This window comes from Antechinus flavipes, chromosome 1, assembly GCF_016432865.1.
Source record: "Antechinus flavipes isolate AdamAnt ecotype Samford, QLD, Australia chromosome 1, AdamAnt_v2, whole genome shotgun sequence".
In the NCBI taxonomy this organism is placed as follows: Eukaryota; Metazoa; Chordata; class Mammalia; order Dasyuromorphia; family Dasyuridae; genus Antechinus; species Antechinus flavipes.
The window spans coordinates 19129360-19144077 of record NC_067398.1 but is presented as its reverse complement, the minus strand read 5'-3'; the positions used below and the strand labels follow the sequence as shown (position 1 = coordinate 19144077).

The 14718-nt window shown below is 34.7% G+C and overlaps 1 protein-coding gene across 1 annotated transcript in view; it reads left to right on the top strand.

Annotated features, from left to right (window-relative positions):
* FHIT (fragile histidine triad diadenosine triphosphatase) overlaps positions 1 to 14718 on the top strand; it is a 1008280-nt gene that overhangs the window by 761381 nt on the left and 232181 nt on the right. Inside the window, exon 5 of the mRNA XM_051979987.1 lies at positions 1094 to 1162. Within this exon, the coding sequence (XP_051835947.1) occupies positions 1094 to 1162 (69 nt within the window). The remainder of the gene's footprint in view (positions 1 to 1093; positions 1163 to 14718) is intronic.

Below are 14718 nucleotides of genomic sequence, written 5' to 3'. Positions count from 1 at the left end.
GAATCTGGATTTGCTGGCCAAAATAAAGAAAAAAAGTCCCTTTTAGGGTCTCTTCAAATGGAACCATTATCTGCTCTGCTCATCTTCTCATGATGGCAGTTTGAATAGCATATCATTGTTTCCTTTTTGGACAGTAGAAATTTAATTTTGAATTCTGTGAGCTGATTTTGTGAGGATTCTGAGCCTAGGAGGAGTAATCAGAAAGGGGAGTCTGGAAAGATGGGGAAGTGTAAAGGGCTGAAACTCTGAATAGGTGCACTGGAATCAGACAACCGAGCACTTAAGGCTAATTACCTATTGGACAATACTCTATTAGCATATACTTGGAAAATGGCCCTTCTCACTATTCTGTGCTGGCTGGAATTTTTGGTGTATACAGATAATTGTAGGAGGGATTAGGGAGTAGAGTAAGACAAGCCAGAGTCACTTTGGAGGAGGACGAGGAGAAGGAAGGTCCGTTGGTGGAGAGCATGTGGCAGTTTTGTCCATCCCCTTCACTTCTCCCCCTAAAGACCAAGGTCTTTTGCTTATCCTGACTCCAGCTGATTCTGAGGCTTCCAGGGAATTAATCTGGACTTCACAGGGAAAGATCCTTTAAGGTGGAAGAAAACAGGTAGAGTTCAAGGAATCCTCCTGTGTTCACTTGTTGGTACCAGGTCCACATTTCTAGCTCCTAAAATTCCCTTCTTCTGCAATTTGAGGTTCATCAGTTTTCATTTCCTGTCAGTTTAAGACTCATGGACATCATCACCCTCCTGGCTTTTTTTTTTTTTTAAAGATGTGCTGTCATCTCTAAGCTCTGCCCAAATGTTACTCTGAATGACAACTGGTAATAATTCCACTGAGCCCACCTCAACTTCCTGGCATTCCACTCCAAATTTCACTTATCCACCCTGGCTTGATCTTGCTTATTTTTGTTCTCTCGTCTCAGCAGATTTCAGATCTACTTAGAGCAGGTGAATGTTTTCTTTCCTTGAAAAATAATACAGTGGGAACCAATGTGGAGTAATTGGACTTCATGAAACCATCACTGTCAAGTTTAAAAATATAAAAAGAAATAATCATGTCTTTTTTTTTCTTTTTATATTTTCAGCATGTTCATGTTCACATACTTCCCAGGAAGACTGGAGACTTTAGCAGAAATGACAGCATCTATGATGAGGTAGGTCTGTGCCTGTGTTCATTTTGTTCGATCCCAGGGATGGTCAGTACTAGAAATCAACTCAGTGAGATTGGGGTCATCCTTATTCAGTAGGCAGCATGACTAGAAGAGTATTCTACCCAGGAAAATGGAAAAGTGGAAGTCGAGAATCTAGTGATTATCAGGTCATTTGAAAAGACAGAAAGAAAGGAGCAAGGGAGGAAGGGAGAAAGGAAACAAGGACAAAAAGAGGGAAGGAAGGAAGAGGAGAAGGAAAGCAGGAAGGAAGGAAGGAAGGAAGGAAGGAAGGAAGGAAGGAAGGAAGGAAGGAAGGAAGGAAGGAAGGAAGTGAGGAGTAAGGAAGGAAGGAAGGGAGGGAGGGAGGGAGGGAGGGAGGGAGGGAGGGAGAAAAAAACAAAGAAGAAAGGAGGGAAGGAAAGAAGAGGAGAAGGAAAACAGGAAGGAAGAAGGAAGGAAGTGAGGAAGGAAGGAAGGAAGGGAGAGAGGGAAGAAGGAAAGAAGGGAAGGAAAGAAGGAAAAAGGAAGCAAGAAAGGAAAAAGGAAAAAAGAAGGAAAAGAGGTGGAACAGAGGAAGGAAGGAAGAAAGAAAGGAAGGAAGAAAAGAGGAAAAAGAAAGGAAGGAAGGAGGAAGTAAGGAAAATATTTATGTCAGTAGCCTTCTTTAGGGAATGTGTTGGCAGATACAAAAAGACAGTGCAAATCAAGGAGAATTCTGCCCTGTTTTTATGCAAATTATATCAGGTTCTTACAACTAAGATGGTAACCTAGTCAGGGTTCCCACTGTTAATGAGGAATGATGTGAAATAAATCAGAAAATATAACTTGGAGCTAAAGTGTGTAAGGATTTGAGCGGAAGCATTTGATTTTTGTCCTGAGGCAATAGGGAGCCAAAAGCCTTTCTTGAGTGAAGTGATCAGATCTATGTTTTAGGAAGATTATTTTGCCATCTTTATGGTAGATGAATTGGAAAGGGAAGGGATCAAAAGTAGTAAAGGACTATAATATTCCCCAATTAGGAGAATTTTACATTAGTTGGATAAAAGAGCTCAAACAGGTAGTTCATTACGAAATTATTTTAGTCAAATATTACTTTTTAAAAATTTTGCTTTGGAATTCAGTTGTATGTGTTATGATCCTTCAAGAAATCTTACTTCAGGGCTTTCTTTGTATCATCCACTGTGCTTGGGCATGAGGGACATAACAGTGGTATTCCTGACTTGGATGTGTTCAGACTACAAGGTAGATAGCCTGCAATGGAAACAAAATCTTTTTGACCATTGAAAGGGAAGCTGATGTGTGGTAAACTTTTAATATTTCTAAACATATGACTTTTTAATGAATGTAATGATAACAGTGAAACCTTGTTTTCAAATATTAAAAGTGTACATGCTAATCCTTTCTTAGGGCTTATTTATAGACAGTAGAGTGTCTCTGTGACATAGGTTCTATTGAATACTTGATTATGAGCTAGATGTGGAAAAGCAAATTGCAGTTATGTCGGTCATTATATTTTGCTTTAACATTTCAAAGATAATAGAAGTTTCCTGTCATGGAACAGAATGGCAGAGCCTGGAGTCAAGAAGACATGAGCCTAAATCCAACTTCAAATATTTCCTAGTTGTATGATACTGGACAAGTCACTTAACCTCTCTGTCTCAATCCCTTATCTCTAAAATGAAAATAATAACCTATTAGCATGGTTTTCCATTTCCTTTCCAGCTCACTTTACAGATGAGGGAACTGAGGCAAACAAGGTTCAGTGACTTATCCAAGGTCACAAAGCTGGAAAGTGTCTGTGGAGAGATTCAAATTCAGGGAGATGAGTCTTCCTGACTCCAGTCTCAACATTTTATTCACTGTGATGCCAATAATAATTATTTTAAAATCAAAATCTATTTTTCATTAGTGATGTGGACCCTACCTATGTCTTTTTGCATTTTTAATTTACTCTATATGGCAATCAATACTCCAAATACTTGAGCCCAGAAAAAAAGGAAATGTCTATTGATTACTATACAAATTACTATAAATTATTTACCATATAGTTATGAGACATAATTATTTATGTTGTGACTCTTTGGGTTGTTCTCAGTGATAAGCCATTATTTAGGATGGATTATTTCTCTTGCAACACACTCATGGGTGGAACTCAAATAAACTAGGTTATTATTATTATTCTTCCCTAGATTGAGAAAGGAGGGAAGCAATGGTTATATGTTTGGGGGCAAAGAACACAAGAAAGAGAGCAAATTCAAAACATCCAGTAAACACCAAAATTGGAAATCCTGAAAATTAAAGGAGAGATTAATAGAATTGAAATTAAGAAACATTGAAATAATAAGTTAAACTAGAAGCTGACTTTATGAAAAAAAAAACAATAAAATAGATAAACCATTGACTAATTTGATTAAAAGGGGAAAGAAGAAAACCAAAGTGCTAGTATCAAAAATGAAAGGGATGCAATCACCACCAATGAAGAAGAAAACAAGACAATTGTTAGGAGCAGTTTTGCCCAGTTATATGCCAGTTATGTTATATTTGGCAATCTAAATGAAATGGATGAATTTCTACAAAAATACAAACTACTCATATCAGCAGAAGATGAAATAAAATACTTAAATAACTCAATCTTAGAAAAGGAAACTGAAAAAAAGCATCCTAAAAAATCCCCAAAACCAGATGGATTCACAAGTGAGTTCTACCAAACATCCAAAGGACAATTATTCCAAACTATATAAACTATTTGGAAAAATAAGCAAAGAAGGTGACCTACCAAATTTCTTTTATACCACAAATATAATAGTGATGCCCATACCAGGAAGGATCAAAACATAAAGAAAATTACATACTAATGTCTTTAATGAATATTGATGGAAAATTAAATAAAATTCTAGCAAAGTGATTACAGTAATATATCACAAGGATCATACACTATGACCAGATGGGATTGAAATCAGGAATGTAGGCTTGATTTAATATTAGAAAAACTATTAGCATAATTCACTGTATTAATAACAAAATTAACAGAAATCATATAATTATCTCAATAGACAGAAAAAAACCTTTGACAAAATGCAGTAATCATTCCTATTAAAAACACTAGAGAGTTGGGGAATAAATTGAGCAAGCAACTAATAAGTTTATCAAAAAAAAATCCACAATCATTATCTGTAATAGGGATAAACTAGACATCTTCCCATGCAATCATGGGTGATGCAAGGATGCCCATTATCAACTCTATTGGTTAATATTCTACTAAAAATATTAGCTATAGTAACAAGAGAAGAAAAACAAATTAAAGGGATTAAAAGAGACAATGAGAAAAGAAAATTATCATTTAAAGATGGTATGATCTAGAAAATCCTAGAGAGCCAACTTTAAAATTACTTGAAATTATTAACAACTTTAGCAGTTACAAGATAGAAAATGAACTTACATATATCATTAGAATTTCTATACATTATCAAAAATCCAGAAGCAAGAGATAGAAAGATAGATTCCAGTTAAAATAACTGTAGACAATATAAAACACTTGGAAATCTACCTGTCAAGACAAATTTGAAAACTATATACAATTCTACAATACAATTATAAAACATTTTTCACACAAATAAAGTCAGTTCTAAACAATTAGAAAAAATATCTACTGCTCACCAGTAGGCTAAGCCAATATAAAAAAATGAGAATTCTGTCAAAATGTATTTACTTAGTGCCATACCAAACTACCAGAAATTATTCTATACGGCTAGAAAAAATAAAAACAAAATTCATCAGGAAAAACAAAAGCTCAAGAATATCCAGGGAATGAAAAAAAAAGTGAAAGAAAGTTATCTAGTCATACCAGATCTCAAACTGTATTATAAGCAATAATTATCAAAATAATTTGGTACTGCATAGGAAATAGAGTTGTGGACCACTAGAATAGATTAGGGATGTATTACATATCAGTAAAGGGCCATTACAATCTAATATATGATACACACAAAGATCCAAACTTTTGGAGCAAAAACTCATTATTAAACAAAAACAGCTAAGACAACTAGAAAATAGTGTGGCAGAAACTTGGTCATTTCACACTGTATACCAAAATAAGGTCAAAATGCATACATGATTTATACCTAAGAGGTGATACCGTAAGCAACATAAAAGTGCATGGAATGGTTTATATTGAAAATAATTTATATATTACATTGGAATTGTATCTAATATATATTATATATGGGAAATAGTTTATATACATATATATAAACTATGTGTTTATATTAACTACATATAGTTATTAGTTATATTAATTAATAGATAAGAGAAGAATTTAGGACCAAACAAGAACATTAAAAACAAACAATAAAAAAAACAAGATCACAAAAAAATTTTGTAAAATAGTTTTAATTATCTAAGATTCAAAAGTTTTTATACAAACAAAATCAGTGCAACCAAAATTATAAGGAAAGCAGAAAACTGAAATTTTTTTCCAACAAATATCTCTGAGAAAGGCTTCATTTTTCAAATATATAGAGAACAGAGTGTCTAAAATGACAATAAAAGGAAAATATTGGATGATGGAGGAGATGTAGTAACAATGGGACACATTAATGCACTGGTGGTGAAGTTGTAGACTGATCCATTCATTCTGGAGAGCAGTTTGGAACTTTGCTCCAAGGGCTATAAAACTATGCATGCCTTTGCTCCAGAAATGCCACTATTAGGTCCATATCTATCCCAAAGATAGCCCCGCCAAAATGGAAAAGAACCTATTTGTATGAAGATATTTATAGCAGCTCTTATTTTCCCCTTAGGGAAAATACCTTCCTGCTATTTTACAAGTATTTTTCCAAGTACATGTAGAGATAGTTTTCAACATTCATTTCTGTAAGATTATTTCTCACTCCCTCCCCTACCTCCCCCCAACCAAGACAGCAAGCAATACAATATTGATTAAACATATACAATTCTTCTAAATATATTTCCATATTTGTCATGTTGTGCAAAAAAAATCAGACCGAAAAGGAAAAAAAAATGATAAAGGAGATACAAACAAACCAGTAAAAAGTGAAAACACTATGCTTTGATCCATATTCAATTTCCATAATTCTCTCTCTTTATGTGGATGGAATTTTCCATCCCAAATGAATTGGAATTGTCCTGGATCACCACATTGTATAGTAGTTCTTGTGGTGGCTAAAAATTGAAAATCAAAGGTATGTCCATCAATTGGAGAATGGCAAAAAAAAAAAAAAAAGTTGCGGTATGATTGTACTAAAATATTATTGTGCTGTAAGAAATGACAAAGCAGGAGGATTTCAGAAAAATCTGGCAAGACTTACATATGATACTAAGTGAAGTGAACAGAACCAGAACATTGTACATAATAACAAAATTGTTCTATGAAGAATTGTGAATGACTTACCTATTCTCAGCAATACAGTGACCCAAGACAGTCCCAAAGGACTAATAATGACTTATAATATCTGTTTCCAGAACAAGAATTGATATTGTTTGAATATAGACTAAAGCATACTATTTTTTACTTTCTTTTTTCTCTTTTGAGTCTTCTTGTAAAAACGACCAAGGTGAAAATGTTTTATCTAATTGCGCATATATAATCTATATCTAATTGCTTACCATCTCTGGGAGGGTGGAGGGAAAATAGGGAAGGATAGTATTTGGAACTCAATACTTTAAATAAAAATGTTAATTTTTAAGGAAGATTTTTTTTTTTTAGTCATACTTGGGGCAATAGTGTACTATTGCTAGCTCTGGGAGTTAATCCAACCTCTCTCTACCTTGTATTCTTGACAATTCACCATTGCTGCCAATGATCCTTAAATTGGAAACTTTAATTCATGCCCTATAAACATTTTTTCATGCTTCTGTTTGTCTTCAAGACAGATAATCATCTGTTAGGAGTTGTTTCCTGAAAACAGAAAAATGTAATAGACTATAATGTGATGTGATGTGGTACAACATTATGATATGATATAATTAATTTAACATAGTATACCATAGCAAATATAATGCAATATTATAGAATAAAAACTATAATTCATTGATGAGATGTGATATAGGTTAATATGATTTGTGATTTGATAAACATTTATTAATTTTAAACTACAACTTAAAACCACAAAAGCTCAAATAATGTGTGTGTTTTGGGGGAATCTTTAATTCTCTACATTTTTGAATGTATTCCTTTGAATAGCAATAACAACATCAGGGAAAATTTTTTCTTTAAACTCCCAGCACAATTTATTATACTACTCCTAATTTCTTTTAGACTTATTTATTAAGTGATTACAGTATCCACAATGATTATTTGCCCACAAATTCCAAATTAAAATTTATATTATGTAATTTTTAATTATAAAATATAAATTTTAGTTCTTCCAATAATTATGGAAAATATAAATGTAACATTATAACATTCCAATTATAAAATAATTATGATTTTTTGTGGAGCACTATATAAGAAGTAAAAAGAATTTATCCAGCTAAACCTCATTTGCTTACTATTACCTGAAAGTTTTCATATTAAATTTTACTTTATAAATTTTGTTGAATATAAATAAAATTTTTAATGAAACATATTATGACTTGGAAGATATGTAATATAATATTAATTTTGATATTGAACTTTATGATCTGACCACAGGTTTAAACTATTTAGCGCATACCAAATGTAATCTTAAGTCTCATTGCACATATTATTTATTTCTGTATTTCAACTGAAAAGAAGAATAAAGCAAAAATTCCCTTTCACATGAATATGTGGTAGAAAATAATAGAATTTCAGAAGTTCTTTTGCTGAGAGAAGGTGATTCAGCTAAAAAATAGGCACTTAATTAGTTGATGAAAATGAGTACATAGTGATGATATAAAATACTAGCTAGTGATAAATCTACATTAAATGATAACCATACTAGAATTTCAATTGTATAACATAACTTTCTTTTCTTCAACAACTCACATATTAGATACATTTTTACAGAAACTCCATTCACATTTGACCAGTGTTGATAAAGAAGTTCATTTGAAAATCCATCAGACAGAAGAATAGTAATGAAAAAGAAGATACATTAATTTAGAAAACAATTTTTATATTTCAATGAGTGGCAACGTAAGATTTGATTTTGCAGAATATGATGGTCTGCAATAATTTCAAGGTGAGCTATAATGCTCATGTTCTGTAATGATTTCAGACATTCTCATATTTATGATGCAAAAATATAAATATTCATAATATCTAGATCCTTTGATGACATAACTGATGAGATATGATTATATCATAAGAAAGGAGAATTAGGGAGCTCCTTTGATGCAATGTACAGAACACAAAGGATGGTTTATGTATGTCTCTGACTATCTATTAAGAGTCCATTTGCTCTCCAATGTTGAACCCTTGTGATACTTTGAAAATCATTCAATGACAAATTGAAAGGTACAGGGAAAAAGTTGCACTGATTCATAGTAGTAAAATTTTGATGGTCAATTTATGAATATGAAAATCACTCTAAGCATGATAACAATGGTTTTAAATTACTGCACTAACAAATCTATAATGCTTCAGCCATATACATGTTTATCACATGATTAGACAATAATTTTCTGTTGAAGGTAACATGAAAGAATGTCTTTATATTCCTCATACTAGGAACTTCTAGAGTGAATAGGAGGTTCTAAGATTCCTTCCAACTCTAAAACTCATGAGTCTTATGATTTTATAGATTTGGTGCAGTTTATCAATAATGTTTTTGAAAAGTTCTGAAACGACAACAACAAATTTTATTTTTTTCCCTACTTTTTTTTTGTGGGGAGGTAATCAGGGTTAAGTGACTTGCCCAGGCTCAGACAGCTAATAAGTGTCTGAGATTAGATTTGAACCTCCTGACTCCAAAGCTGGTGTTCTAGTCACTATACCACCTACCTCTCCCAAATGTTTTATTTATTGACTAAGTTTTATCAATAAAAGTTAGAACTTTTAAACTTGAGGGCATTTTTATTTTCTCTTGCTGAGTAGAAATATGTCCTAGAGGAAAGAACATGAGGTAGAGGGAGTCAAGAAATAGAACTTCTAGAGCTGGTTCTTTATTTCCTTAGATAAGGCAGCTAGGTGGTTCTGGTGCATAGAAAATGGGTCTGAAGTCAAGAAAACTGATCTTCCTGAGTTAAAATCTGGCCTCAGATACGTATAAGCTGTGTGTCCCTGGATATGTTATTTAAACCTGTTTGCCTCAGTTTCCTCATCTATAAAATGATCTGGAGAAGGAAACACAAAATCACTACAATATCTTTGTCAAGAAAACTCTAAATAGAATCAAAAGAGTGGGAAATACTGAAAATGACTAATCCACAATAGCAAACAGCCTTTACCTTCACAGACTTGAATTTCATCTAGGCAAAGTGAAGTTAAGCTAAATGCTTTCTAAAGCCACATGCTATATATTTATGATTTCCAAATTCAGAATCTCACATTAAAACCTTAACCCATATCTGACTCAAAATTCCCTCTGCAGTAATCCCTAACAAGTCATCATCCCAACTTCTGATTTAATATCTCCAGCAATTGAGTCCATGCCATCTTAGAACAGCTTTTATTATTGGAACTTCTCCCCCCTATATGAAGCTTAAGTGAGTCTGTTAGCAACATCCTTCCTTTTTCTTCATAGTTTTGTAATGCATCTTTCTGCTTCCAACCTGGAATTTCTCACACCATTGCCAAAACAACCTTCTTAAAGAAAATATTTAATTATGTCATTCCCCTGGATCAAAGATGATATTTGTAAAACACTTAGCACAGGATCCGGCACATGCTAGTGGGTACTTTATAAGTACTTATTCCCCCTCTGTTCAAAAAGCTTCACTAGTTCCTAAGTATTTCTAGGATAAAATACAAACTATACCCTGACACTTCATGCTTTTCATAAGCTGGCCCTTAATTACTATTCCAGTATTATTTCATATGACTCCCCCTCATAAATACCACATTCAGATTAAAATAAACTATTAGACATTTCCCGAATTGAAAATTACATTTCCCACTTCTTTGCATTGACCAGAACAAGCAGTTCCCCATAACTCCCAGAATCTCTCTTTCTTTAATGCTCAATTCAGGTGCAAACTTCTCTCTTCTACCCTACTCCCCAACACACACACACACACACACACACACACACACAGACACATTTTTGCAAGTCTACTCCTACTCATTTTGAGTAAAGTATATTGTTGCAGAGCTTTTATTCCAACTCTGCATCCTACCTCATAAAGTTTCAGTAATACTAAGAAAAGTTTGCCCCTTGGTAAGATTCTCTCCAGTTCACCTTCTTTCTTCCTCATAGTGTAAATATGATGGCATAAACAATAGATAAGATGTGTTTATTTTGTGTCTGAGGTCAGATTTGAATTCAAGAAGATTCATCTTCCAACCCAGTACTCTATCCACTATTCCACCTAGCTGCCAGTAGTACAATACTCCTACCATTTTTCTAATAGTGGCTACTTCAAGAGACAGTGGTTTGTCCTTCCTTGATGTCTTCAAATAAAGGTTAGGGGGCCATTTGTCAGGTTTTTTTTTTAACATGTTATAATTAGACTCTTTTTGAGTTGGAGATTAGCTGAATTTCTTCCCAACCCTGAAATTTTGTGATTCTGAATGATTTGGACCAGTGTGATCTTGAATAATTAGGAATATTGATTGGATGGATGACTTAGACGATTCCTTCAAACTCCAGGTCTTTGGTCCTTTTTGAGCTCTTTCCTGTGGATCTTTATAATTATTATTATTTAAAGCTATGACTTCTTCTTTGAAGATTCTAGTCTCCCCCTCCACAGGAATAGGCTTATATCTAGTAATTAGCTTCAAATACTTAAGAGTTCTTTCTTTTTCTTTGTTTCCTCTGCCCTTTCATCTACAACCATGGATGAGGAGCCCCTCCTGTTACATTATTTTTCTTTTTTTTGTGTAGGGGAGAGTAGATTTGATTCCTGCCTGCCCCCTCTGTTTTTATGAACAGAGATGATGAGGTTATTAGTATAGTATAATAAAATATATTTATATATTATATATATTAATAAAGTGTGAACACCAAGTGACCCCTTTATGAAGGAGAAATATCTGTTCTCTGAGTTCTATTACCCTATGAGCTAATGGAAGATTCTCACAACCTCAGATAGAGATAGAGAATGAATCTTCTCCTAAAAGGGAATCTCTTGTGGGGGGGTGGGAAAAAATTCTGGGACTTCTTTCCTCTTCTCCCTTTAGCCATTTTTAAGGGAAATTGTTTGACTCCATAAGAGATATTTAATCCAACAAGGAACAACATTACATATAGAAGAGAGATACTGAAACAGTCTGCAAGCAGCTTCAAGAAGCATGACTTTTGACAACTGTTTCTTTTGCTGATTCAACAGAGAATTTATTTTGGCAATAGTTGATCTACTTGAGGACTCCATAGAGAAAAGACATAGAAGGGTTGCAGAATCACAGTTGTGAGTTTTTTTTGCCTCATGTTTTTCCTACATACATGTCTCACTACCAATGTACTCTATAAATTTGTTCCCATTCTGTTTATGAATGCTGCATTTATGAGAGAGAACTGGGCAGAGATGGTGATGTTTTGTGGCTACCTAGTCCTATTATAGAATTTTAGCAAATACCTTTTCTAAGACCTAATTCTATTTCCTAATTAATTCCCAATTAATTAATTGATTAATTTCCAACTAATTAATTGGATGGAAGTGAACTGGTTGGGGCTTGAGACCTATACTATTAGATGAGGGTAAACATAGAACTGAGAAAGTATCTGCCCCCTGGGGTAATATCCCATAGAGGATAACTTTTTAGACTTTCCTTGTTTTTAAAGAATGCTTCCTTTTCTGTGATAATCTGGGGGTATTTCTTGAGCCTCTTTTTACCTTCTTTCTAGCTGGAATTCACAAAGGAACATGGATCACATTTCCTTGGTTATACCAGAAAGACATTCTCTACTACATATAGGCCACTGCTAATTCTTTTTGCCCACCATCTTTGCTAGAAAGAAAACCCTCAGTTTTCTATTATTCTTTTCCACCTCTTCTTCTATTCCCATGGCAAAGAACTAGGACAATTTCTCTTCCTACAAGGCTTAGCCTGAGCATCAGTCACTAAATTTTGACTTGCTTTTCTACTCTATGGATTTAACTGAGGACATACAACTTCTAAGCTTCGAAGCCAGGCCTGTAATCCAGGTCTTCTGATTCTGAGACAAATCCTCTTTGCACAAGAAAATTCAGGTTAAAATAGGGAAACAATCTGCAGACCTAGCATCTTTTCTTTATAAATGGGCAGGGTTGGGAACTCGGTTCTGAGGAGCCTCTCATCTGACATGACCACTAGGAAATTATTCTGTTCATAGAGAACAGTATGAAGATACAGTCATTAAGGGAAGCCCAGAGAAGAAAGTTCTCAGTCTTTGTGCATTATCAGCAAACACATATCCAGGCTGAGAGAATGGGATCTGCTCTGACCATGGACTTTCCTAACTTGGTTGGTGGGTGAATGCAGAACCTGATTTCTACTGTACCCCACCTGGCAGACTTCTGGTGATGAAGGAATCAGCTCTTGGGATGAATGTGAGAAGTCTGGTGGCCCCTAAGGTCCAGATACCAGCCAGACCAAGTATGGAGGGAATAAGGTCCTCAGAGAAGAAAGATGCTTCTAGAGAAACAAAAGAGCCCTTTGTTTCTTAGGACTTCCATGTCCAGTTTTCAATCCCATCCTCTGGCACTTATTAACTGTGTGACTGGTTTTAATATTTGTAACCCTGTTTTTTCATCAGAAAAAAATGAGTCTGTTTGCCCCATTGTTTCTATCTTTTTACATGAGTTTGTAAACTTAAGCGTCTCATGACTTACATGAGACTCCAATGAGATTGTGTAAAGTATTCTACAAACTTTTAGCCCCAGATTGTAGGATGATAGATTTTGAGCTGGAACTCACCTTAGAAGTCACCTGGGCTGCTGCTCTTCATGTCACAGATGAGGAAAGTTTCATTTGGAGAGTCTACATGACAGGCCTAGTATCACATGAGATGGAGATGTGGGATTCAAACCCAGGATCTCTGAGTTCAGAACCAATTCTATTTTACTCCCCCACACAGTAAGTGCTTAATGCAAACTTGCTGAATTTTCATTCTCTCCGCTTGAAATTCCTTCTTGAAGTTCTACCCACTACAATCCCATCCATGCTGCCAGACTTAGCTCAGGTCCCCCCTCCTCCCTGTAGCTGTCTACAGCCCTGCTGGTCCATGCTCTCACTTTTCTTTGAACCACAGCTCCTATGACAGTAAATAGAGACCTAGAGACAGGTCCTGCCTCAGTCATTTAAGAGCCATGTGACTCAGTTCCCTGATCTATAAAAACAGAAATACTATAGCAGCTGCCTTATAGGGTTGTGAGCAAATGAGATGACATATATAAATCTGAAAGCCCTGTATAAATGCTTGAAGCTCCTTCTTGACGAGATCTCATATTTTTTGATCCCTTAGAGCAATCCACTCAGAGGGGATAATCAGGTTATGGATTCACAGATAGAGGGTTGTAAAGGGCCTAAAAAGCTGTCTATTCTAACCTCCTCATTTGATAGATGAGAAATCGAGATATGGTGCAAGCAAGTGACTTTTATGAGATCACAACGGTGATAAGAAGCAAAGTTAAAGTATTCTTTGACTCCAAACCCAGCACTCTGTACCATTCTGCTTCTTTCAAAACATCAGTTTTTAGGATGATTCTACTCATCTCTTTCTTTGTGAGATCACATCTGTTCATCCTAGCTCATCAGAGCTAACCCATATCACCTTTGTGTTCAGCCCTGGGTTCCATATATTAGGACAGACATTATTAAGCCAGAGAAAGACAGTGGGAATGGTTATATATGGCTCCATTTATTGGGATAATCATTGTTATAATAAATTAAAGATCAAGTTAAAGATTTTCCAGGAGAGGCTAACCAGAGTGGTCAGCCTTGGGCTGCATTCATTGGGACAGTCATTGATAAACTAAAGATTGTCTAGTGAGGGTCAATTAGAATGGTAAAAAGCCATCTCACAACCAGAATAGATTTGGGATTTTCATCCAAGTCTTCAGTTCATTTTTCTTTCTCCTAATAATGACAGCATCTTACTTTCTATGTGCTCCATGAGAACTGATTTCCATGAACAAAACACAAGTTTGCTAAAACACAAGTCACTCAGTCTTAAAGAACAGTGGGGATTCATATCACCAATGACATTTTCTTTCCCACACCATTTGAAAACAGCCAAGTCCATGAGTCGGCAGTTGACTTTTCTGAAAGCAGTGGGTGTTTCAGTACATGTTAATTAGCTAGTATCCTCTGGCCAATTGATGTCTTCACATGAGAGATTGAGAGATGAGTTTTTCATTGTTTTTAATATTTTGTTATCAGGAACTTAATGCATGTTGTCCAGAAGAAGGCCAAAATGTCACTGGCCTTTCTAATTCTGGAATTAAGGGCAATAGGAAAGGCTCCTTGTAGAAAGTATTTTAGCTGAGTCTTAAAGGAA